Genomic DNA, 25,320 nt, shown 5'->3' on the forward strand with positions numbered 1-25,320 from the left:
CTTAAGCCAACACAATACAGCGACAGTATTGGGAAGCTTCTTAAAAGACGGTCATGCAAATGAATAATGCTTATCATCAAAGCTGTTATTGTTTCTTCTATGATGAAGAACAGATTCTTAGATTGATTTATAGTTTTTGTCTAAATCCTGGTACCAATTCATAGCTGCTAGACTTACATAGGATGTTCTTGATTGCTCAGTTCAGGTATGTAATAGGCATGAGGGAGCATATAAGGATATAGATTATTAATAGTTAATCATTGTTTGATGTATAATATATAGTATCATGACATTTAGAGCACAAAACAAGCCACTGATTGGATTGTAGAATGTACAGTGATCAGTGTGGGGATTTGCAGGTTAAGAAAGCTTAGAAGGTTTAATGTTATGACGTCACCTTAATTAGCAGTCGCTTTGATCTCTTCAGCCTGTAAGCCTCCGTAGTCTTCCAGCTTGACTGAGGAGGCTAGGAGCCTTTTTTTGTGCTTTATGTAGAGCTACAGTGAAGGATGCAGCTGGGTGAAGAAAAGAGTCCAATAAACCAAGCAATACTGTTCCTGATCTCCTTCTAGCTTTTCTGTAGATGATGCATCTTCTTTAAGGACGTCCTTCCAATCACACACCTGATACAAGATGGCAGACAAGGAGAGTGTGGAAAAATACTTGGAGAATAATCCACAGTTTGCAAAAGAGTATTTTGACAATAAGGTGAGGCCTGAAGTCATCACTGCTGCTTTTTCAGAGAAGCTCGAGATCACAGATCCGTCTTCCTACAAGGATGTCACGCAGATCCAGGAGGCTACCATCATATTTGACCTGGTCAGGGAAATACAGAGTGAATCAGTCATGGAGAAGAGCTTGCACAGGGTCCTCCAGAGGATATCTTTGCTAGTGAATGCAGATCGATGCAGCTATTTTATATGTCGAGCTAGAAATGGAATCCCAGAGCTCGCCACGTGTCTTTTCGATGTTACTCCTACCTCCACATATGAAAGCAATTTGGTCAACCCGTTGTCTGAAATTGTGTTCCCTACTGACATCGGCATAGTCGGGCAAATATCCACAAGCAAAAAGGGAGTCAACATACCTGATGTGAAGCAGGTGAGTGCATGGTATTGAGAGGTTAACAGATCATTGGTAAATACGTATGTTTTAATGTGGAGATTGAAAAATATTTGACCAAACACAGGGACTTACTATTTGGGACATATCCAAATAAAAATCCAGTAAATACCCCTTTATTTTGTGTTTAAGAATACAAGCATGTGAGCACCTACACAAAAAAAAAAAACTTTTTAAATGATCTTCAGGAGATATGTGTCCTGTTTAATGCTTTGCATCACAGAAGTATTTAAATAAAGCTAAACCCTTAAAAGGCCATGTAACATAGATTAGTCTTTTTTTATGCTATTTTATTTATTATACGCTATCAAAAGCATCTTGTAAGCAAATTACTGTTCTGACAAACTGTTCTGTACGAAAAAGCATTTTGTGTTTCAGAGAAAAATAAGAGAATACTAATTTTTCATGAAAGGTGCCATAATGATATAATTAGTTTTTCTGGTTATATTTATTAAATTAGTTTTTTATAGAAGTGTCACAAAGTAAAAAAAAAAAAAAAAGATGCCAAAAAGATTAAACACCGTTTAAGCCCACAGCCAACAAGTGAACATAAATATCACCACTAGAGCTTAACAGGCATAAGTAGAAATGAATACTCAGTCTGCGATTTTACTTAAGCATAATTATGTAAATGAGATGTTGGATAGATAAATGAGGCATATTAAAAAACAGTTTTTTTCCCATAGGTATTTAGGCCTGTGATTTTAATTGTGGTCTTAAATAGCTGCCATAATCATTATAGATTCCATAAATACCACCAGCTTATATTTTACTAAAGCAGTTTTCATGGTGGTGGCACGGTGGTGTAGTGGTTAGCATAGTCGCCTCCAGGGTCTGGGTCCGATTCCCGTCTCTGTGTGCATGGACTTAGCATGTTCTCCCCGTGCTTGTTCTCTCCAGGTACTCCGGTTTTCTCCCACAGTCCAAAGATATGCAGGTTAGGCTAATTGGCGTTCCCAAATTGCCCGGAGTATGTGTGTGGGTATCCTAAGATGGATTGGCACCCTGTTCTGGGTGTACCCTGCTTCGTGCTCTAAGCCTCCTGGGATAGGCTCCAGGTCCTCTTGACCCTGAATTCAGGATAAAGCGGTATAAAAAATGAGTAAGTGAGTGAGTGAGTTTTCATGGTACAACATAACTAAAATCAGAAATTATTCATATCAGAAAAGAAAAAAAATCTGTAATTATCATTAAACTAAAGATCAATTTTCTTTTATGTCTCCTTCCTGCATGCATTTTACTAATATTCAGATAAAACATAACTGACTGATCTGATGATCATGAAGATATTCTTCTTTTTCTTTTTTTTTTAATCAATTTTAAAAAGAACCCCCGTTTTAGTGACTTTGTAGACAACCAGACAGGCTACACCACCAAAAACATGTTGGCTGCTCCCATTGTGAGTGGAAAGGATGTGCTCGGAGTCGTCATGGCAATAAACAAAGTGGGAGCAACAGAATTCTCCAAAGCAGATGAAAATGTAAGTGTACATAGATTGGGCAATAAACTCTGGAAAATCAATCCAGCACAAATAGCAGATTATGAAACATTTACATTACATTTATATTACATTTATATTACATTTATGTTGACTGACTATACAGAAGTGCAAGAATATAAATTGGAAGAACTGAAAGACACTTCGCTAAACTTGGACACAAATAGTAGTGTAACAAACAGTAGGTGGGTCGTTCTGCAAATTAAAAAGCTAATTTGGAGTAAATGAATATTTAAAAAATATAGTTCCTTGTTTTAAATAGTCATATACATTGCACATAAGAAGTGGCAAAAAAAAGTTGCTTGGAAAGTTGCTAACTGAAATTCCAGGCATACAGTCGCCTGTTCTTGCCATACTGCTACTATTTAGCCGCATACTTACTGTAAGTCTTCAGAAATGCTTCAGCGTACTCTCTTTTATTTTAGTACAGTTTTAAAAACCTATTATTTGATTTTGATTCATTTTCTGTTGCCACCTATAAAACAAACTATTAAAAGATACTTTCTGCTTTCTCCAAGCTCTTCAACAAGTACCTAAACTTTGCCTCGGTCATTGTTCTTCAGCATTACACCAGTTATATGTGGAATGTGGAATCCAGAAGAAGTCAGGTAACTCATCAGTGGACAAGAGCATTCTGTAATTTTGCCATGTTTAAAGCCAACGGCAAGGCCGCACGGGCGCTGTTCTTTTACCTGTACTGCAGGTTCTTCTCTGGTCTGCCAGCAAAGTATTTGAAGAGTTGACAGACATTGAGAGACAGTTTCACAAAGTTTTGTACACTGTGAGGACCTACCTGCAGTGCGATAGGTACTCTGTGGGGCTACTGGATATGACCAAAGAGAAGGTACTTTGATCATTTATGTTAGACACACATCACTCACTCATGAAAATAAGTTTTCTAACATTATCCCATTTTTTTTTTCATATCCTTATCACCCAATCACTGGTGTTGCTCTGGGTTAGGAATTCTATGATGAATGGCCGATTAAACTAGGAGACGTGGAAGCGTACAAGGGGCCCAAGACACCTGATGGCAGGGTAACTCATTTCACTACCAATTTAATTTTATCTTATTTAAAATAGCCAAGCATGGACTCAGACCGATATGATTCCTCATATGCTTCACAGGAAATCAACTTCTACAAAATCATTGATTATCTTTTAGAAGCTAAGGAAGAAATCAAAGTCATACCGTGAGTACCATTTGCATGCTGATAGAGCCACTGTGTCTACATGTTTGGATTGCGTACTAAACTGCTTGCATTTTATTTTATTCTTGGCAGGGGACCGCCTGCCGATCACTGGGCTCTTGTTAGTGGACTCCCCACCTACGTAGCTGAAAATGGCTTTGTAAGTTTTATTCCTTTAAAATAATACTCTTGTGCACATCTTTAAAAAGGTCAAGTAACCATGCATAAGACATGGCAGTCTACGGTTGTAAATATTGGATTCAGATTAATTTTTTAGCCTTTAGTGTATAGTGTAAAGTGAACTTGTTTTGAACAATGAAAAAATATTAATTGTCTGTTGTTTGCAGATTTGTAACATGATGAATGTTGCCGCAGATGAATACTTCACGTTTCAGGTATGGTGCACAAAACAGTCCTATTCCCCAACATACAATTATACAGAATATAACAGTGATTACAGCTCTGGAAACAAATAACAGATCACTGCAATTTACTCCAGAAAACTTCTGAGGTGCACCTGTAAGAAAAAAAGAAAAAAACATAAGAAACTGATTATTTTGCAGTGGTCTCTTTTTCCCCAGTGCTGTATATTGTAATATTATCATATTATTATAGCATAATTTTATCATATTATTAGCTATGTTCAATAATAATGACTATAACACATATGACTGCATTTTCAATACAAGAACATAAAGATGGTTGACAAATTAAAAGAAAAACTTAAGATCCCTTTTATGCCTAGGGGGCATTTATTTATTTTTGCTGGCATGTTTTAGGTGCTCTTTTTTACCTAGAAAGCAAAGCTTGTGTCAATAAATTGGGGCAGTGGTAGCTCAGTGATTAAGACATCGGACTATTGATTGGACAGTTTCAAACCCCAGCACCACCAAGTTGCCACTGTTGGGCCCTTGAGCAAGACCCTTTAACTGCTTGGATGTATAACAAGATAAAAATGCTAATCATTCTGGAGTGTGCCAAATGGCATAAGTGCAAAGGTATTCCTATAGATTACTTTAATTCCATCACTAAATATTTCTATCCTGTTGCGAGTATCTCATCCAGGATGACTTCACTCCTATTTACAGGACACTATAGAGCTGAATGATTTGTGTGATTATAAAGAATTCACAAGACATTGGCAGGTGTGCTGACATTTGCCAGAGAAGTGCTGTGGGGTGAAGCTTCCATGGATGCATGGTTGCTTTGAGATCTGAGAAATTTGGAGGGCTGGAGCCTATCCCAAGAGACAGGGACAGATGGGGTGCCAATTAATCGCAGACACTTTGGTGTCCTAGTGCCTGTTTATCATAGCCAGCATTGAATTTTACAGTGATATGTGGTGCATTTGGCTTTCTCTGGGATCTGACCGGACAGACGGGCCTGGGTGAGCCATGGGCATTTATTATCCTGTCACCAGCAAAGCTGGTGATAAATTTTACTCACCTCGCCTGTCAGTAGTCATTATGTTATGGCTGATCAGTGTTATAATAAGTGGTCTGCTCCTTCATAATAAATTCATTTATTTATCTTCACCAACAACTTTATACTGGCCAGGGAAATGCTGAATCTTTAGCCACACTGGGAATAAGGCAGAAATACACTCCTACTAAGACACTATTCAAAAGTAGCATGTTGATAACACTTTACATATAGTCTTATATTCATTTCTATATTTAGCTATACATATTCTTCCCACATGAATCGAAAAAGTCTTGACATTGCCCATCTTAAACGTTCCACATTACCATCAAGCCTGATATCACCGTATAATGCATGTAGTTTTAGCAATATTCATATCTGTCTGTTTATTTATATATATATATGACCTCAGAAAACAGCAGTGGATGATACAGGCTTTGTCATCAAGAACGTCTTGTCTCTTCCAATTGTTAACAAAAAAGAGGAAATCGTAGGCGTGGCCACGTTCTTCAACCGAAAAGATGGCAAGCCGTTTGAAGAGCAAGATGAGCAGATCACTGAGGTGAGACAGCCACAACTGTTACTGTTCAATTTCTTTATTGCTTTAGACACTGCTAGATAAAGGGCTGTGTTTGAGCTTTTATGTTACAAGGTTCCTCTCACATAGGCCCTCACACAATTCCTGGGATGGTCTGTGCTCAACTGTGACACTCATGATAAGCTGAACAGAATGGAGTGGAGGAAAGAGATTGCTCAGGAGATGCTTCTGTATCAAACCAGAGCAAACCTGAACGAGGTCCAAGAGATCCTGGTGAGCTCATAACATTATAAATGTATACCTTTATATATATTTTTTCAGGGTAGGTGAGCATTAATATCTCACATGCTCTGTTCATGTCTTTCAGAATACAAGGGAGAAGTTGAACAAAGAACCAGAGGAGTGTGATCAAAAAGAAATGTACAAACTCTTGGTAAGCCTATAGAAAATTATAGGTACATAATTAGTCAACAGTTTCTCATCAGCATGGAGATAAGGATGTTGTCTGATGCTGGGCTTACCTTATCACACATGCTCATTAACAGAGGGCAAACATACCTGAAGCCAAGGATGTTGAACTGCTAGAGTTCCACTTCAGTGACTTTCCTCTCTCTGAAGTCGACCTTATAAAGTGTGGTATCCGCTGCTTCTTTGAACTTGGTGTGGTAGAGAAGTTCAAAGTTCGCCCAGAGGTCAGACACATTTTTACCTTATTTAAAATTGCATATTTTCTATTATGTGAACAGGCTATATGTATTATCATCAGTATTGTTAATACTGATATACAACTATCAGTCACAAAATTATGACCACCTGCCTAATATTAAATTTGCAGCAATTTGAGCTACAGTCGCTCTTCAATTGGATCGGGCTATATGGGCCAGCCTTCACTCCCCACATGCATCAGTGAGCCTTGGTCACTCATCACTGTCACTTTTTCTGGTTTTCCTTTCTGACCAGTTCAGACCGGGAAAATTCAACAAGAGCTGCAGTTTTGGAGTTTCTCTGATCCAGTTAAAGAGCCATTACAATTTGGCAGTTTTCAACATCAATTAAATTCTTTAGCTTGCCCATTTTTCTGCTTTTAACACATTAACTTTAGGGATAAAATGCTCAATAATGCATAATACTGTATATCCCACCGTCTTCCAGACACCACTGTAATGAGATATTATAACTGTGGCTACTTTTATAAGGGGCCAAATTGTGAAAACCGGTGAACCGGCGAAAGGGTGATGGGTGGCCAACACTCATTGATACACATGGGGAGCAAAGGTTGGCCTGTGTAGTCCTATCTAGTAGAAGAGCTAGAAGCTTAAATTGCTGAAAATGTTAATGCTGGTTCACGAAAAAAGATGTTAGAACACACAGTGCATCTCTGTTTTGGTAACAGTAGTGGGGACGTACCCAAAGTTAGGCAGATGATCATAGTGTTATGGCTGATTGGTATAATGCATAAATTATATATAACAGATCTGTGAGATATAACATCTGTGAGTCTTTAGAATAAAAATGTACTAGTGATGTAATGTATTTACCAAAACTTACCTTAGGTACTAACCAGATGGATGTACACAGTCAGGAAGGGTTACAGAGACATTACTTACCATAACTGGAGGCATGGCTTCAACGTGGGACAAACCATGTTTTGTTTACTGCAGGTACGTAATTTTATTCAGTTTCATTATTAAAAGTGGAATCTGTATTCCACTTCTCCATAATTGTCATGTTTTTTTTTTTTAAATGCACATTTATGCTACGAATCTCCCATTCAACCACATCCTGAAAGAGCTCTGTTGGACTGTGTCCACTGAAGTACACTGAACTCATTGTCAGGAGAATGGAACTAGTTCCAGATGACTTGCATTTTCTGACATGGTGCATTATTATGCTGAAATTAGCCAATTTGAAAATGGGTAAATTCGGACCCTGAAGGGATACACATGTTCAGCAACAATACTCAGGTCATGGCATTCATGTTTGACTGGTAGTGGTCCATATGAAATGAGACCCATAGCCGGTGTATAACTGGACAAATCCTTTATGAATTACCCATATGTTTTCTGAAGAGCGGTTTTTGAAGCTCAACTGTGGGAGCTCTGGTAGTCTGGTAGTCGGACTCCACCTACACCCTGGTTAACCCATAAATGGAGAAATGGGTGGAACACAACTACTTACCTATATTACCAAAAGATAGCTATCTTATATTTAGCTTAGCTAAATGTTAATTATATGCTAAAGTTACTTGGCATTTGATACCCTACACCTACATCTATGCCCAACAGTTTCAAGATCTACACAGCCGAGAAGTCCACAGATTTCAGTTAGTTGGTTAGCCAAAGTGATGCATGGCAACAGCTAGCGGTTTGACACCTGCAATGCAGCTGTCATTCAAATCAGCCATGCCCCTAATTATGCATAATTTTATGGTCTAATGTAGTGTTAACAGATTTACCACATACAATTGTCAAAAATAGAAAATATAGCTTGTGGGTGGGGGAGAGTCTATGTAGATTGATTCATTTTTGGAACCAGCTAGTGGTCAATCGAGGTACTGCACATTTTGGCACTTCCAGATTGGACTGTTTTTTGTTTTTTTTTCCTAGTTGTCCCTTCAGGCAAAAATTCCTATTTATTTTTGGTTGGCCAGAATTTCACTCACAGAAACACCACGGACTTAATATTTTTGTTTTTCACACCATTATGGGTAACCCTAGAAACTGTTGATGTCTAAAGATCAAAAGTAGCAGAAATCTTCCAACTAGTCTGTCTGGGACAAACAAACATGCCACAGTCATTGCGATAACATTGTCCTCATACTGATGTATAGTAAAAACATTAACTACAGCTCTTGACCTACATTTGCATAATTTTCTGATTTGCACGATTGCATGATTGGCTTAAATTTCAAATATTCCTATTGCCCTGTGAGCAAAGTGGATACTGGTTTGTTACTCCTGATGTGTATATCTGGCATAAAATCATTTAAATAAATAATTTAAGAAGTGTTTGGTTCTAAAAAAGAGAGATTAGCCATGTCATGCTGCATCAGTCATCTAGCCCTCAGGACGCTGTGATCTTCCTGAATATCAGGCCAGAGTTGACTTTGATCTTTTTAAACATGTGGTCTTCCCAGTAGGTACAAGTTCTCAAAAGAGTTCAGAGTGAGTACATGAGAAAGACAAGCACGTGTGTACACAAATGATCACTGGACATTGTCACTCTGATGTAGCTACTAAATAAACAAGATGTTTTTATTTGTTACCCTCGCCAACTATTTTACCTCCACTGACTCTGCACTGTCATATAGTCCCTTTTTATTTGTCCTTTCCAAACAGACTGGAAAGCTGAGAAAATACTACTCAGACCTTGATGCCTTTGCGATGGTGGCCGCTGCTTTTTGCCATGATATTGACCACAGAGGGACCAACAACCTCTATCAGACCAAGTATGGAATTGGCTGATCTTTAATTCACAAAACTGTTTTTGTTGCAGATTCACTCATAATCATTCATTCCTTTCATTTCCATTGCAGGAGTGCTTCACCTTTGGCCAAACTTCATGGTTCCTCTATTCTGGAAAGACACCATCTGGAATATAGCAAGACTCTTATGGAAGACGAGGTTTCAATTTAACTTTATTTGTATAGAGCTTTTAATCGTTGTCATTGTCGTGAAGCAGCTTTACACAATCAAAAGAAATAAAATCAAGAAGAGGTTTGGAAACATACATTTTGTTTTAGTAATGTAAAGACTATGTAGAGCATATGTACGCTACTGTATATGTTCAAAAGTTTGTGGATACATGACCATCTGACCATCATTGAACCATTGAACCAAAACCAACTGTTTTGTTTTCTTCGGTCTACAGGATTTAAACATTTTCCAGAGTCTACAAAAGCGACAGTTTGAAACAGTGCAGCATTTACATGATGTCTGCATCATTGCCACTGATCTGGCTTTGTATTTCAAGTAGGTCTTTCTCCTCTCAATTGCATCAATCCTTTTCAAAAAAAAAAAAAAAAAACTAGTCTGTCTGAATGCTGTGCTATTCCTATACCTTACAGAAAAAGAACAATGTTCCAGAAGATTGTTGATGCCACGGAACCAATGGCTGATGAGAAGGAAGCCATTAACTACATAGCCAACAATCCTGTTAGGAAAGAAATCATTATGTAAATAGCATTACCAAATATTCATTATTAAAAATAAAAAAAGAGTATCATGTTTAACATGTGGTCATTATTTTGTTCTCTCTGGTTGGATACAGGGCAATGATGATGACTGGCTGTGACCTGTCTGCCATCACAAAACCATGGGAGGTCCAAAGCAAGGCATGTCGCTGACAATTTAACATAGAACTAGTCTACTTGACCTGTCAAGCAGCTTTTTAGATAGTGTTTTCGTTTCTGCTGAAGGTGGCTCTGATGGTCGCTGCTGAATTCTGGGAGCAGGGAGACCTAGAGAGATCAGTACTTGAGCAAGAACCTATCGTGAGTAATTAAATTGTGTTCTCTGATCTCATTTTTAGTATTTACATAAACCATATATATAGCTCAATCGTGATGGTTTATCTAGGTTTTGTCCAGCAGCTAACAATGTTTTTACTTTGTTGGGAAATCTTTCCTCAGCCCATGATGGACAGGAGGAAAGCGGACGAGCTTCCAAAGATGCAATGTGGCTTCATAGATTTTGTCTGCTCATTTGTGTACAAGGTGTTTTTTTTCCCTATGCATTCAGCTGTATCTTAAAGATAAGGATTTGAGCCACCACTAAAAAAACTTGAGTTCTGACTTTTTTTCCTCTGGAACTCTGACTCTAATCTAAACTCCAATCTCAGTTTAAATCTAGAGACAGAGTTTAAAAAAAACGCAGAATTTTTACCTTTATTCCTCAGGATTCTGACTTTAATCTCAGAATTCAGAATTTTATTTCCAGGAACTTTATTCTTAGAATTCTGCCATCTCTTCACTAAGAATTCTGACTTTAGTGAAAAAAAGTTAGAACTCAAATATCTTTTTATGGTGGCCCTAATCTACTTCCAAAATATATTTTAGTACTTGCAAGCTAGATTTTGAAAGGCAAAACATGTCTTTTGCTCATGCAGGAATTTTCAAGATTCCATAAGGAGATTACTCCCATGTTTGATGGTCTGAACAACAACAGAGCCCACTGGAAAGAGCTGGCTGATGCATATCAAGCCAAACTGGATGCCATTGAGAATGAAAAGAAGAAAGTGGAGGAAGCAAAAGGTCTGTTTAAAGCCACTGATAATTACTGGTAAACATGGTTCTCGGAGATGCAATGAACTTTGGACATTAACACATCATGATAACAGGATACCTATGCTTTTAAGGATTTATACCATTTCTTTTTTCTTTTTCAGTACCAGAAGTTACTGAAGGAACATGCAAGTCAAAAACATGCACCATATTTTAGCAAAAACATATGGATATGAACCTGATCAACAAATGAAAGCAGATGGAAGTTTTTTTTTTCTGACCTCTGGATTCAACATTTTCCATTGCCCCCCCCCCCCCCTTCCACCTTTCTTTAATTCTTTGATGAAAAACTGAAGAAAAAAAAAACTTTTGTGAAAAGGGTGTCAATGCAGAACACCAGCAAAACTTGAATGTAATGTACAGTCTGGTCATCGTTTTGTTGTATTAATAGTTCTAAACTAAGATGGACAGATTTTATTTCTTTTAATAACAGTTGCAGTATAGCAGCTTAAATAATTACAAATGTCATAATTAAGAGCTTGAATAAAAAAAATCTGTTGATAATACTTGATTAGAGATTTAAAAATTTCTATTAAAAATATATATATATATTTATATGAAATACATGTATTTATTCATTTAAACTGGGAGGACCAGTGTTTTTGTTGTTGTTGTTTTTTTGGGGGGGTAGGGGGGATCCTTTTTTAAAATTACTTAACATGGGTTTAAGGCTGGAACTTGACTTATCTTAGTGAAACATTTTGACGAGTTACTTCAGTTTGATGCATAGTTTTTATTAATTGTCACATCTCAAATGTCTGGATACAGAAGGCCTGACAGTTCCAATTGATTCATAATGCATTATGAATGGTGTTAATGTGCAGTTGGCAGTAAAGCACATCTACACTGATTGCGCTAAATGGTCTTGCACAGTAAACACATGGTTTATGATCTGGCCTTTTACATGGACATTCTGAAAGTGGTAATAAAAAGCTGCATAGGATCAATCAAGTACTGACAGAATTTAAATGTTCTAAGAATGTTACGGGCTTGGCTAGAATGTTGTGTTCATTCTTAAAGTTTCTGTTTCTACAAAACAGATAATAAGAGTTATATCTGTGTTAAATAAGTGTGAGCCAGGTCTGATCCAAGATTTGTTCAAACGCCTACAGTAGTACTTTGCTCAGACCTTACTAGGTCTAAAAACATATTTAATCTCGTTGCCTATAATATCAGAAACCTGCCTTTTTATGCAACGTACATACCTTCATGATAAATCTATATATACCTTGAATTTAATCACATGCAGGAATATGTTTCCTAAAATGCTTTAAACATCACTACTTTTAATATCCCTTTAACCAGACCTGACAGAACTAAAGATCAACCAATGTAATGTTGAAAGAGAGAATTTATATCTAGCATCCTCTTACCTTACAGACTTCCATGTGTATAAGCTGCTTTAAAACATACGGTTAATAAACAAGTAAATTCATGGTTCAAAAATCTCCAGTGTCCTGAAGATCCACTCATCCAACTCTGTTATCTATTCCTGTCAGGTTCTTTAGAGGACACGTGAAGAACTTAGTGAACATGGGTCATCTCTATCATCTCAGGGATTATCTAGTCAAGCTGGATCATCTCACAGTAAAGAGGCTCAGGTGGCTGGTGGCCATAAATAGTGACGGCTTGTTTTAGTCAAATCCTGAAACTTTCTTATCTTAAAGGTCAGACCTGCTGCCCAAATCACAAGTCATTACAGATCGAAGAAGAAATAGTTTATTTGGTGTCATTCTCACTATTAAGCTGACAGAATATTCACCCTCTGATGCGTGTGTTAGAGCACAAGTGTTAACTAAGGCCTGTGAGGACACAGCGTTCTTCACTGTTCAGTCTGTGAGAGAAATATTTGATATACTGCATAATGGATTGGCCCTTTACTTTTTTTAAACAGACAGGTAATAATTACTCAAATAAAAATAACATTCAACATAGTAACATGTTGTCTTGATCATAAAAGTCACATAATTGCCTAAAGCAGTTATTAAAGTTATTAAGTTATGAGTTATTAAATCTCCTGCAACAGACAACACTATATTACTACTGTACAGTTTGACACATTGAACTCTGAACCTTGTATAGCTGTTTAGCTCAATTTATATAATTCCTTGAACAATGTAAACACTTGTAAACATTTTTATTCACTCTGTACAAAAGCATTTTTATTGCTTTTGTACATTTTCACTGGTGAGCCAGCCAGGAGTGCGATGTCAACAATCTTTTGGATGGTCGGCTGAGTCCCTTGCTCATAGAAACATATCCTCAAAGTAATCATCAAACTCCTCTTCCCTGAAAAAGAGAAACAAATTGCTCTTGTAATGGTCTTTACAATTTACAGCTAAGCTTCCTACACGAAACTCCAGAATTATAAAAACTCGCGAAAACGACCAAAATAAAAGGTCTTAACTAAATAGAATGCGCAATGAATGATGTACATAAAGGATACAATTTTGTTTTTTACTTTTTAAACTATGAGGACACCCACAATTCATATTTACAGAGGTTTTCCCCTGTTAGGAAAAAAAAGACTCTTCCTGTGGTGTCTAACATCGGAGACACTTGAATAAGATGTGTTTCTAAAACGTAAAATAATATTCAAAGCAAGCTCGGGTGCCATCTCTAATTTGTTTTTACATGTGTTTAACTTGTTTTTACATGTGTGTAAGTAAGTTATACAGTAAATGCAAATGCCATGGAATTTATTAACAATCATAACCTACAAATACCTTATTACTGTGCAAGCTGAAAGTACACAGCAAAGTGTTTGTTCAGTACTGTGCAAAAGTCCTAAACCACCTTTCATTTCTTTGATTTAAACTAAATGATGTGGATTAAATTAAAGAAATGAGTTCAAAAGTTTTACTGTGGCAGGCTGCAAAGTGTCTAAAGATTTAAAAATTGGTTGTTTATGTTTACTGGTTGTATCGTAGCACCAACCTCATTTCCCCTTTAGTCTGTTCCACCCACTTAACATTACCAGTATATTAATCGGTGGCCTGTTCATCTGTCATCATTTGCAACTGTTTCTTACTGTTTAATGCCTTAAATTAGAGGGTTGTTTTTTTATGCTTTCATGCCCTGTGTGGCTTAACAATCAAAAAGCATTCCTCTGAAACTTCTCATGTACAAGGACTGGACTGAACATGAAAGGTAATTCAGGAATCCTAGAGAACTATTCCTCAACACTACATTTAAAAAATATAAGAAGCCTGGTAATTTGGAAGCAAAATATCAAGAAATAAAAAGTGGCACAAGGCTTTTTAACAGTGCAATACCTTAAATTTAGCCATTTATAACCTGGAAAAATGTGCTTAGTGGTCAGTTGTCCGTGTCCCCAAAGTTCTACTGACACCGTTGTACAGTTATGGCATTTGATTGCATAATAAAAATGACATGCCAGCTGTATGTGTATTGGGAAGGTGGCTTACATCATGTGTCCATTGTGAATTTGGGGTTAGATGGCCAATGGTTACCTACACCATCTGTGTATTGATTTAGACTTCTGTGATCATCACGTTCCTACATTAATCCATCACCCCATCACATTCCCCAGTCAAAGATTTTTGTATACCGTTTTCGAGATTTTTAAGATTGTTGTAAATATGAACACTGGAACTGATAGTATCTCTCAATAAAAAAGGAAATTGTGTAAGCTCACCGTGTTTTCTCCTCCAGAGCAGGTGCTGGACCTTTCCAGTACTCCGACTCCGATGGGCCTTCAGCCTCGTCTTCACTTTCCAAGTCTGATAACAAGATCAATTTCATAAACAATTATCAAATTCAAATCCAGCGTGACACGACATTGTCATTGAGAAACGATGAGTACCAGATGTGTGTACTTAATGTTTTTAAAAAATGCAGTAATGTTTGTGATTACGATCAAAAAGAACAAAAGAAACACAAACCTTTCTCTGAATCATGGGAATCCTCAGAACTTGAGGAAGAGTGTTCTGTAGACAAAAAAAAATAAAAAATGTTCAACCTTGTACTACTGCCTTATATATTATTATTAATAGATCGTTAATTACTAAATATCATTTTCATAACATTTTACTGTTAAAGTAGGGAAATGTAGTAGAAATGCTCTAAGGATATCTCTAAGCTACACTGTCACACTTCAAGCACAGACATGTACAGGAATGCTCACTTGCTAGTGTTTTTCAAACAACACTGCAGGTCTTGTCCAAATCTGCCTATGTGGGTTCTGCCTTTAAGGCATTTTCTGATGTGGGTTTGAAGGAAGTGTATGCAAAAACATTTAATGACAAAGTGTAAATAAAAATAAGCCTTGCCTTTTCGTCTCTTTTTGTGTTTGTGCTTCTCCTTGCGTTTGTGTTTGGACTTGTGCTTGGACTTCTTGTTCTGTGGCTCGTCTTCATTCTCTTTTGATCTGCGTCTCTTTTTCACCTTGACCTCTTTCCTCCTAAAACAAAACCAAAAAAAAAAAAAACTGAAAACATATAAAAACTGTTCACACTGCAAACAAATAAACAAATCTAATCATGCCAGCAAATGTCATCATTTAATTTAAGCCTTTTGGTCACTTCTTTAAGAGAACAGGTATTTTGTAGAACAGTTTGCCAGAATGTAATCAGGCTCTCCTTACTTGTGATGGTAGTTCAGTTTGAAGGAGCATTCTGGACAGAGACCTACAGAAAAAAGACGGACATAGGAGCTAAAATTCAACCAAATAATAAAATAAATATATATGATACAAAACAAGAGAACAAACTGGCATTAAATAAAGCACTGTGTAGATTGCCTAGATCATAAATCTGAAAACACAATGTTTCTTTCCACTGTTAAGGTTTCCTCACTTCTATATGGGCATATGTGTCCATGCTAATCTGTAAACAGCTACACCTGAGAGGTGAGAAACCTGCAGCCATGTTGGACATATTTGGGTAAGACTGGACACCCAAAAAGTGGTTCTCTTTGGAACCAAAACTGTAAATTATATTTTGATGTTTTATGTATGTTATGTTCTGACTCTATTTCTAATTAAGCACCATATGCACTGTCTAGAGAAGGATTTCTAGAAAGTGTTGTTGCTCTGCATGCAGGTTATGTAGCACGGACGGCTGTTGTAAAGTCTAATGTAATGAGCTTAGCTCCACTGACGGGCCCGTTAAAGAGAACAGCACAGAAGAAGATTAAAAGCGGTGGGGGTTGCCGCCTTACGCAGTTTCACCAGAGCGTTCCTCTTCTCGCCTTGCTCCACATAAGCAAAATTCACTTCCCAGCTCTTCAAGCCGTCCTTCTTCTCACAGCGTTTGTTACCACACAGAAACTGGCCTGCAACGCATCAGCATATATTTTAGAACATATATACATGACAATACATTATTATTATTAATATTATCATCATTAGGCTGGCATTACTAAATGTTAGGCTTTAAAAGGTCACTCTTGAGTACTATTCAGTCATGTTAGTTACTAATGTTGCCCTTTGTAAATAAGGAATTTTATGTAACTTGACCTTTATTCAATTTTAATTAAATATTCCTGATGGTAATATTGTCAAAAGTTATAAAGTTAATGTTGACAAATGAAAGAGAAAGAGAGAGCATTAGAAAGAGAGAGAGAGAAAACCCTTAACCTGCCCTTTTTCCCTGATGCCAGCAGCAGACTGGCTTTATCTGAATAAGGCTTAACAGGGAATCCTCTGAACTGCTGTTGGGCAAAGTGCGTCATAAGGGAGAACACCACTGCTGGGCTTTCCCAACTGTCTTAGTCAGTTCAGCTTTATGTTTTCTTAACCTGTCTAACTGTCCTCATTCAGGTATTAAAGTGACAAGTGTTACAAGTGTTGTATGTGTTGTACACATTACTATTACATATTTGAAGAACCATGTTCATGATAAAGTTGCGATCAGAAGATTATATTCATTTATTATAAACATCATGTTCTATCATGAACGTGACCCTGGATCAGACAGGTTTAAGGGCCACCCGTGGGGCCTAACAGACCGGGTTAAATGATTTGCTCGTGGGCTGCGCAGTGGCAGCTTGGCAGTACTCAGGCTTGAACCCCTGACCTTCCTATTGCTAAAGTAACTGCCCAAATATTTTAACTTCTGCCAGAAGCTTGTTGGCTATAAACAGCGTCTGCTGAAGGTCAATGTAATGTCCCAAGGCTGAACAGAAGCTGTGCCATATGTATGTTTTTGACTCTGTATGTATAATTCTGGCCTTGAAAACATCAAATAAATAAAAAACTTTCTACAAACCCTATTTTTATTCCTATTCTAATTCTATTAAATATGTATGTTGTGAAATTATCCTGCCTTAATAAAGACCGGTTAAAAAATAATTAAAAGCTCAATATCGATATAGACATTTATGTTCATGATGAATGTATGTAAACGTCTAACTGCAAGTGTATCTGTGAGAAGCCAAGGCAAGTTAAGGCAAGCTAAAAGTACGTATATAGAACCAGGGGATCTGGAATATGCATGTATGTTTCAAGCATGTCAGCATGTAGAGTGAATGACTACCAAGTGAAATGTTTAAAGTGAGGTATTTACTCTTGGGTCCATATGTATTTGGACAGTGAATAATTTTGCCTTTTTACACCACCACAATGGAATTTAAATAAAGCAATCCAGGTGTGATTGAAGACTTTTAGCTTTAAATCCAGAGGTTTACAAAAATATGCATTAATCTTCTATGAATTATAGAGATTATTTTCACACATTTTCACTGGCTCAAAAGTAATCAGTGTGGCCTGTTTCCTTCTATTGAGAAGATAAAAGATCCAGAGCTAATTCCAACTGCTGAATTTGCATTTGGAAGCTCTTCATCAGAACTTTCAATATGCGGTCCAATGAGGGAGGCAAAGGAGGGCAGCATTAGGCAAAAACAATCAAACAAATAAACAGACCCATCAGAGAGACAGGAGAAAATTAGGGATTGGCCAAATCAAAATCTGGGACATTCTTTATTTTTTTAAGGAATGGATTGATGAGCTGAGCAACACCAAAAGGTCTGAAGGGCCACAGAACAACTAAAGTAAATGATCACAATTCTTTCCTTTCTTCTATGAAATTAAATGTTCCATAAGCTTAAGACTCCAGGTGGTCATTCACTGCTAAGAATTTGCATCCATGTAAAAACATTTATCACTTTATTTATAATTAGGTTTGCCCAAATACTTTTGAGCTCCTGAAAATGGATTGTGTAAAAAGATGGCTTTAATTCATGTAAAGGATTGAAGCAATATTTTAGTTCAATCCATTAAATTACAGCTAATTCTCGACTCGTCAAATTTAAATCCATTGGGGTGACACAGAGAGGCAAAATTACAAAAACTGCATCACTGTCCCATACTTGTGGACCTTATTGTAGCCAGCATGCTGTTGACATTTTTCTCCTCTTCGATCTCACGCCAACTGATCACGTGGAGAACCGATTGACATGAGCAAAGTCTTCATATTGACTTCCACTCTTCGATCTTTAGTCAATGATTCTTCAGGTAGTGAGAGTGACTTAGCTGACTGCAAATCCTCATGTTGGATTATCTCATCTCTGCACTGACATTTTTGTGATTGTTTGTGACAGTTGTCAAGCTGTTAAGTCTCTAACAAAGAGCATCTTGAGGAAAAAGGAAAAACTCCTTATGGCAAGCCGCAAATTTCCTCCGTACAAAGAGTCCACAATAGAACAAATATCTTTATCATCATCATTATCCCTTGTTATACCTACAAATGGAGTTTTATTTCAGAGTGGATGCTTGTGCTTAGATGTGTATGTTTGACTGTGGGGTGTGATTATGTGTGTGCGCTTTGCATGGGGGGTGGGGTTTAACGCCACATCACACCACCAGCTTGTCCTGGTTTCGCACCAGATGGTCTTGAACACAGGCCCTGGGTTAATGCCACATACTGTAGAACAGCATAAAAGAACAGCACACCCCATTTCTTTCTTTTATGTACTGTTCTCTACTATACTCACAGTTAGTACAACATAAACATAGAATTAGACTTATTTTTTACACTCAACCCTAGGCAATATTTAGAGTATAATACGCACCGTTTGTTTTTAAATTAGTTTTCATGTTCACACCGTTGCATAACAAAGCTGTAAAAAGTGATCCTCACTTTTATAGTTAGATTTTTTTTTTATCAAAATTGTAAGTGTTGTGTTGACATGGTTGCATTCTTGCTTTTTTTTTTTTTTTTTTTTTAAATAAGCTTTTAGCAACTGTTAACCATGCAAATCAATTTAACTCTGCGATTAATACAGCTCGAATTGTATTTTTTTAGTAAGCAAAATTGAGGCTCTAAACATGGCAGGTTTGCTGATTTCCAGAATTCACACTGTCAGCCAAGCATTAACTTGATGAAGTGAAGGTTCGGAATCAATAGCCCAACAAAGTGCAGAAATCTATCAGTGCAGAGATCACATCAAGCCGTGTTTTGCAAGCCTGAGTCTTAGCCATGCGCTTAATAATTAAATAGTTAGCTGTCTGTTTTATTGGGTCTGAAACACTGCAACATTAGAAAAAAAAAACAGGTGTTAGAGGTGTTGAGGTCAGTGCTCTGTGCAGGACACTCAGGTTTTTCCAGTCCAACTCCGGCAAACCATGCCTTCATGGAGCTCGCTTTGCGCACAAAGGCATTTTCATGATGGAACAGGTCACAGGGGACTCTTAGTTCCGGTGAAGACTAATCTTAAATCTACAGCATACAGACATTCTAGACAACTGTGTTCTCCTGACTGTGTGGCGATAGTTTGGGGAAAGGAACAATATGGATGTCGGGTTCAGGTGTCTACACATGGTTGGCCAGATTCTGAGTCTAAATAAAGCTATTTAAATGTATTATATGTTAATCATCTGAGACATTTGGAATAGCTATTGTAATGAAACCTCAACTCTATAATTGTCCAATTCAATGTTTTTTTTCTGTTTATGAATAATGTTAAATTCTACAGTTGCCAGAAGTTTATGGGCCCACTTTTATGGCCAAGAAGAGAAAGTTTCAGTTAAGAAAGTTAACTGAGAGCCTCAATATACAATAAAAAAAATTAAAAAACATATATTATCCGTGGTTGTACAAAGAGGTAGAAATAGCCTTCCTTTTAGCTGAAACAAACATGGATGTTTTTCCTCTGACCTCTTTTATTTCTGCTCAATGGATGGCATCATTCTGTGTAAACTCTATATAACTCTATATTGTATGCAAAATCTCAGACCTTTCTGTTTCTGAGTTTCTGGCAACAACGAACAATTAATTATATTGGTCTTCCATTCTGATGGAACATTAACATTAAAGTGAACATTAACTAACACTTTTGACATGTTGCTGCCATCAAATGATTGGCTGAATGGATAATTGCATGTGTTCCTATTAATCCTGTATATATAAAAATTCTGTTTCTATCTAAGGTAGCAGAGCAATAATGTAAAAACACAGATTTTTAACTGGAACACAGTAAAATTACAGAACTGCACTGCATAATTATTCTGGCCAGTTTTGATCAGTGTGTTAAAAGCGAGAATATATAATATACTGACCTTTTCCCGATATTACTTCATTTTCAACGCGCCATCTGAATCCAAACTACAAGGTGGAACCGTAAAAATAAATTATCAACAGTGTCAGTCAGACAGAGCATCACAAACGGAAGGAGACGTACCTTGTTTTCTTTGTACCTGCTCAGGTCAGCAATACAGTACTCCTTAAAGAGCTTGTCGTAGTACTTCTTTGCGAGCTCTTTCTCCCTGGAAAAAAAAGGCAAATTAGTTCATTTGTTTGACCAAAGAAGGTAATTTAACCAAAATGACGCAGGTTTTAAAATGAATCTGAAAGCTTACCATGTCATCTCTTCCTCATCCTCATCTCTCCAGAGGAAGCGGTGATTTTCCCTCACCACATCAAGATCGTTCTTGTCTTTCGTCCTGCACACAGAGCGCATATGGGTAGGACGGTCTAAACTCACATCAAATTTTAGCGTGGTGAACAAAATGAAATATTTAGAATAATAATAATAATAATAATAATACCAATTTAGACAAAAGTGGGTGATATGTCATGAATATTGTATGAGACATTTATACAATATAAAAGGATTTCTCAAGACTACTGGGTTACAGGGTTGCTAAGAAACTTCCAGCACGACATGTTGCTTGACGATGAGTTTATTTTAGGTCTTAAAAAAGAAATAATTGAAAAGTAGGTAGAAATTAATCTGTAAAATATGTCAGAAAAGAATACTGTAACATTATACTGCCATATTGCCCAGCCCTTTAGTAAAATCAAGATAACTTTGGGCTGTAATGAGGGATGCCATGTATCCTTCTCTGAAACTGGCAGGCAGAGAACATAGCTACAGATAATAAATCCTTTTCTAAACTGACAAACACTGGGGACAGACCAATTTTATTTACATTTGATGTAATCTTAACTAAATCTAAACTAAAACGTATCTTAACTGAATAATAATTCAATAGCAATGAAAATATATACTTGTGATAGAGATGCCCAGGATAATTCATTTTACAACAAATGTTCAAGTGAAAACGGGACTTGTCATTAAATTTCTCATGAATGAAAGTGTAAAGCTGATGATGTGATGTGAAGTGATGACATCAGCTGCATTAAAATGTTTGATTTGTGCAGGACGTTTTAAAGAAGGCTGTATGTCCGTGAATGACGATCCTGTCCAAGGGTCTCTGAGTCCATAAACACCTGATACTTGAAAATCTATGTGATTTAAATCAACACAGTCATTCAACATCACTTGCACATTACAGGAACTCATCTGGGAGTTACTGCCACAATCCCTGTACAGTCCCTACGTCACTCAAGCTATTTCCACTTATTTGGGCCATTAAAGGAGGCTTGCGTTTCAGAGGTAAAGCAGGCGGTTCGATCATAGCTCCAGCTTACTGTGAAAACTTTCTACCTTGATCGTATCCAAGCACTAATAAAACACTGAGATAAGTGTTTAGCAAAGCAGTTACTCTGCGTAGCAGTTGAGTTTTTACTCTAATAACTGTGTTCTGTTATTCTACACAATCAAAAGTCCCAGTTTGACTTAAATCAGCACAATGGTGTGTTAACCAATATTGCTTGTGTACTGATTCGAATTATCCATCTTTCAGAATGGACAGAGAAGAGTGTCTCATACTCACGTGGATCTTCTAAAGTCTTCCAGCTTTCCTCCATAATACAGTATGTAGTCACTGACAAACTTCTTATGCCTGTCAAACTTTAAGACAGCATCAAGGATCAAACAAGCAAGAAGGATCAGTTCTGGCTGAAACATTGAAATCAATAACTACAGCGCTAAACTGGGTTACATTTATAATTCATCGTAGATTCTAAATACTGATCTATGATCGGCACCACCTTGCCTCGTAAAAACAACCAATAAAAAAATGCTTAAAAAAATAAGTAAAAATGAAAATCAGCAATTTGGATAATAAGCTTAATACTTAAGGTTGTTATATTTTAAACTCCCACTGTTTAAAATATAACATGATAATAGGTAATGAGATATTTGGTTATAAACTTAGAAATAATTTAATGAAAAGGCATCATTGTGTGTTGAAAGGATACAGCGTTCATTGAGATAAGATGGTGGCGTCGATTTCTGGCCTCTTCCCTGTAGCGCAACATAAAACAGCATTAGGACACGGCTATAGAACAACACCCATAATACACCGCATACTATATCTCCTTTACCTGTCCCATTCATCGGTAGCCACATTTCTATGAGCAACCTTGCCGCGTTTTCCTTTCTGAAACGGCTTCTGCAGCAGTTCATCTTCACGTGCCCTGTTATGAAAGTGATATTACACCTCATTTCAATCCTGTGTGCCTCATCACTAAAATATTAATCATGTCACTTAAATTAAAACAGTCAGTAATCATTGTATTAACACTCCAAATAAACTAATTTTAATCTTGTCGATTTACAGTTTTGGTGTTACTAAGACCAGTAACCCTGTGCTATTTGTTTCTTGCTCTGTTTTGACCAGTCTTCACCTAAACACCTGAGAAATATCACTATGACTGAGAGAAAGTGTTCATACAAACCTGGAGATACTTAAAATATAAGGGCACATTTAACATCTTTGTGGATTAACATGAAAAATTTGAGTTTTATATTACTTAATATCATAAACACATTTACAAAATACTAATGTCCATCAAGCAAAAACTGTGGGAAAAAAACGCCTCACCTCTTCCCTCCATGTTGTGATGAGCCTCCTCCAACCTCATCGTCACTGAAATCTGAGTCATAACCTCCGCCTCCATGCACCTGTACAGCAACACCATTTAAACATACTATAACTTATTTCCCTCATTGAAATGCAACTTCATTCATAACGTTTGTATCATGTGCTTTTTCTGGATTTTTTTGGTTGATATTCTGTCTCAATCCTTTTTAGACAGATTATAGACCCTTCATTTCTTTGTAAGTGGGCAAATTTAGAAAATCTGTAAGGGATCAAATACTTATTTTTTCCCCTTTACTAGAACCATAAACCTTTCCTGGAGTTGCAAACTATTGTGACTCAAAGAATTGTATGAGACATGCGTCATCAGCAGTCAGAGTCAAGGAGTTACAGTTGATGCCAGAAAGCTGAAATGCTTTGTCATCATTACAGGAAGCAAAAGTCAGCTCCTATAAGCTTCAATTCAGCAAAGTGCCATACATCTGATCCTGATCAACAACCAAGTCTGTACACACAGTATCAAAGCGAAGGTCAATCAATTCCCGTTCCCTCTGAGTCATGAACAATATAATGAAATGAAGACTAATGACAACACAGTGTAATCTGGTCTGTTGGGCAGAATGAAAATCTGATGATAAATGAATGGAAGAAAGACAAACTAATAAAGTTGTGCATTTGTAAATTTTTACTGATTCCCATTGTTAAAACTGCTATACAAATAAAAATGAAACTAAACTGAATAACATTAATACCGTTGGTGGAATAAATAGCACGTTTTGTAATGGTTAAGAGAGCTGGGAATCACCTGGGGGCAACTGATACGATTTTATCACAATATCTAGGTGCCAATTCTGTAGGTTTCACTATTTTATAAAAATCCTGATACAATATTACCCACATACTCACTTCCAGGTGACTTACGAGACATGACAGAGTAGTCTCTGTCGGTCAGCCTAATATGCATGTCTCTGGACTGTAAGAGCCGGAGCACACAGAGGAAATCCACCAAGCATGGGGAGAAAATTCAGACTCCACGGTCACTGACCAGGGGCGAGGGAAGCAAACCTTCGACCCTATACTAGCAAAGCCACAGATTCAATATATATACAATATAGTCTATATATCTTTTTTGCATTTCATTACAATTCTAAACAAAATAAGCAAATAATTTGCTCATACCACACAGGATGTTGTGCTGCCTGCCAGTGTGTGAATAGATTGTAGGCTTATAGAGGAACTGCAAACTTAAATGCAAACATAGATAAAAAAAAAAAAAAAAAAAACTATTTTGGCATTAGTGTAGTAACAGAATTGTGATACGTAACTGAATAATCTTTCTCCCATTTCTACTGCCACTTTACAGCTTCAGGACCCCGTATCTGATCCTGAGCTCAGACTACTGTCATGCGTTTACGTGGGTTTCCTTCCACCTTACAAATGCATGCAAACAGATGAACAACTGCATGGTTGTGATTGTGAATGCCTGTGTGAATGTGTGGAGATTTTTGACTGGCATCTCATCAAGGATGCCTTGCATAACGTGTTTCCAGGATGGACTCAGGATCCACCGCCAGCTTAACCAAGATAAACCGGTTACTGAAGATGACAGCGTGAATTAATGACTACGTGTTGGCTGGAGAAACTCAGGTGATAAACTCTAGGATTTGACACGAGACAGAGTAGAGGCAGAAATGCTGTCTCATACCCGGAAGCACTATAAAGGGTTAAATATGGACGTCCATTTGCATCAACGATATAAAGTTCGTTTAGGCGTAGTATTTGGTGGATAGATATTACACTTGGCTGGCAAGGGGTTAAATGCACTCCTTGCTTCAGATACAGTGCGTCAGCCAACATGAAAATAATATCCGATCAGTACACATATAACGTAAAGCACACGTGTTTAAAGCAAACACTTCTGACATCATATAAGAATACGCTGTTCTTCAATGTCGGGTAACAACATAATCGCTTTAAGTTAGTTATTAGAACCACCTTGACGAGGTTGAGTCCACTCTGATCCATGCCTCACATCTGTGTTTACGCGCCAGCGGTAGCGATATGCTTAAGGCGCGCAGTGAT

At 37.1% G+C, this 25,320-nt stretch overlaps 2 protein-coding genes across 2 annotated transcripts; one reads left to right on the forward strand and one right to left on the reverse strand.

Annotated features, from left to right (window-relative positions):
• The first annotated feature begins 412 nt into the window (after positions 1-412).
• Positions 413-11,298, forward strand: pde6c (phosphodiesterase 6C, cGMP-specific, cone, alpha prime). Its single transcript, XM_053510825.1, has 22 exons — positions 413-1,101; positions 2,450-2,602; positions 3,139-3,228; positions 3,324-3,464; positions 3,584-3,658; positions 3,749-3,813; positions 3,904-3,970; positions 4,158-4,205; positions 5,645-5,794; positions 5,900-6,043; positions 6,138-6,203; positions 6,316-6,462; positions 7,324-7,431; positions 9,109-9,218; positions 9,306-9,393; positions 9,641-9,741; positions 9,837-9,944; positions 10,040-10,103; positions 10,188-10,262; positions 10,401-10,484; positions 10,877-11,021; positions 11,156-11,298. The coding sequence occupies exons 1-22, from the start codon at positions 634-636 to the stop codon at positions 11,206-11,208; spliced, it is 2,550 nt and encodes an 849-aa protein (XP_053366800.1). The 5' UTR covers positions 413-633; the 3' UTR covers positions 11,209-11,298.
• A 1,876-nt stretch (positions 11,299-13,174) lies between these two features.
• fra10ac1 (FRA10A associated CGG repeat 1) lies at positions 13,175-25,320 on the reverse strand. Its single transcript, XM_053511996.1, has 14 exons — positions 25,234-25,320; positions 23,242-23,321; positions 22,742-22,834; positions 22,616-22,661; positions 22,189-22,265; positions 20,869-20,952; positions 20,691-20,775; positions 20,569-20,614; positions 16,233-16,346; positions 15,658-15,700; positions 15,344-15,474; positions 14,957-15,001; positions 14,710-14,794; positions 13,175-13,340 (listed from the first exon to the last, which is right to left on the reverse strand). Exons 1-14 carry the CDS (start codon positions 25,261-25,263, stop codon positions 13,298-13,300), a joined length of 1,002 nt encoding a protein of 333 aa, XP_053367971.1. The 5' UTR covers positions 25,264-25,320; the 3' UTR covers positions 13,175-13,297.

The sequence above is a fragment of the Clarias gariepinus genome, chromosome 14 (assembly GCF_024256425.1).
Source record: "Clarias gariepinus isolate MV-2021 ecotype Netherlands chromosome 14, CGAR_prim_01v2, whole genome shotgun sequence".
In the NCBI taxonomy this organism is placed as follows: domain Eukaryota; kingdom Metazoa; phylum Chordata; class Actinopteri; order Siluriformes; family Clariidae; genus Clarias; species Clarias gariepinus.

Bases quoted from the DNA above. Each gene is read 5' to 3' on its own strand.
- pde6c (XM_053510825.1), top strand. From the start codon at position 634: ATGGCAGACAAGGAGAGTGTGGAAAAATACTTGGAGAATAATCCACAG. The intron at 3,659-3,748 runs GTAACTCATTTC...TATGCTTCACAG, and splicing joins CCAAGACACCTGATGGCAGG to GAAATCAACTTCTACAAAAT. The intron at 7,432-9,108 runs GTACGTAATTTT...CTTTCCAAACAG, and splicing joins CCATGTTTTGTTTACTGCAG to ACTGGAAAGCTGAGAAAATA.
- fra10ac1 (XM_053511996.1), bottom strand. From the start codon at position 25,263: ATGGATCAGAGTGGACTCAACCTCGTCAAG. The intron at 22,266-22,615 runs GTATCCTTTCAA...GCTGTCTTAAAG, and splicing joins ATCTTATCTCAATGAACGCT to TTTGACAGGCATAAGAAGTT. The intron at 20,953-22,188 runs GTGAGTATGAGA...CTCTGTGTGCAG, and splicing joins GAAGACTTTAGAAGATCCAC to GACGAAAGACAAGAACGATC.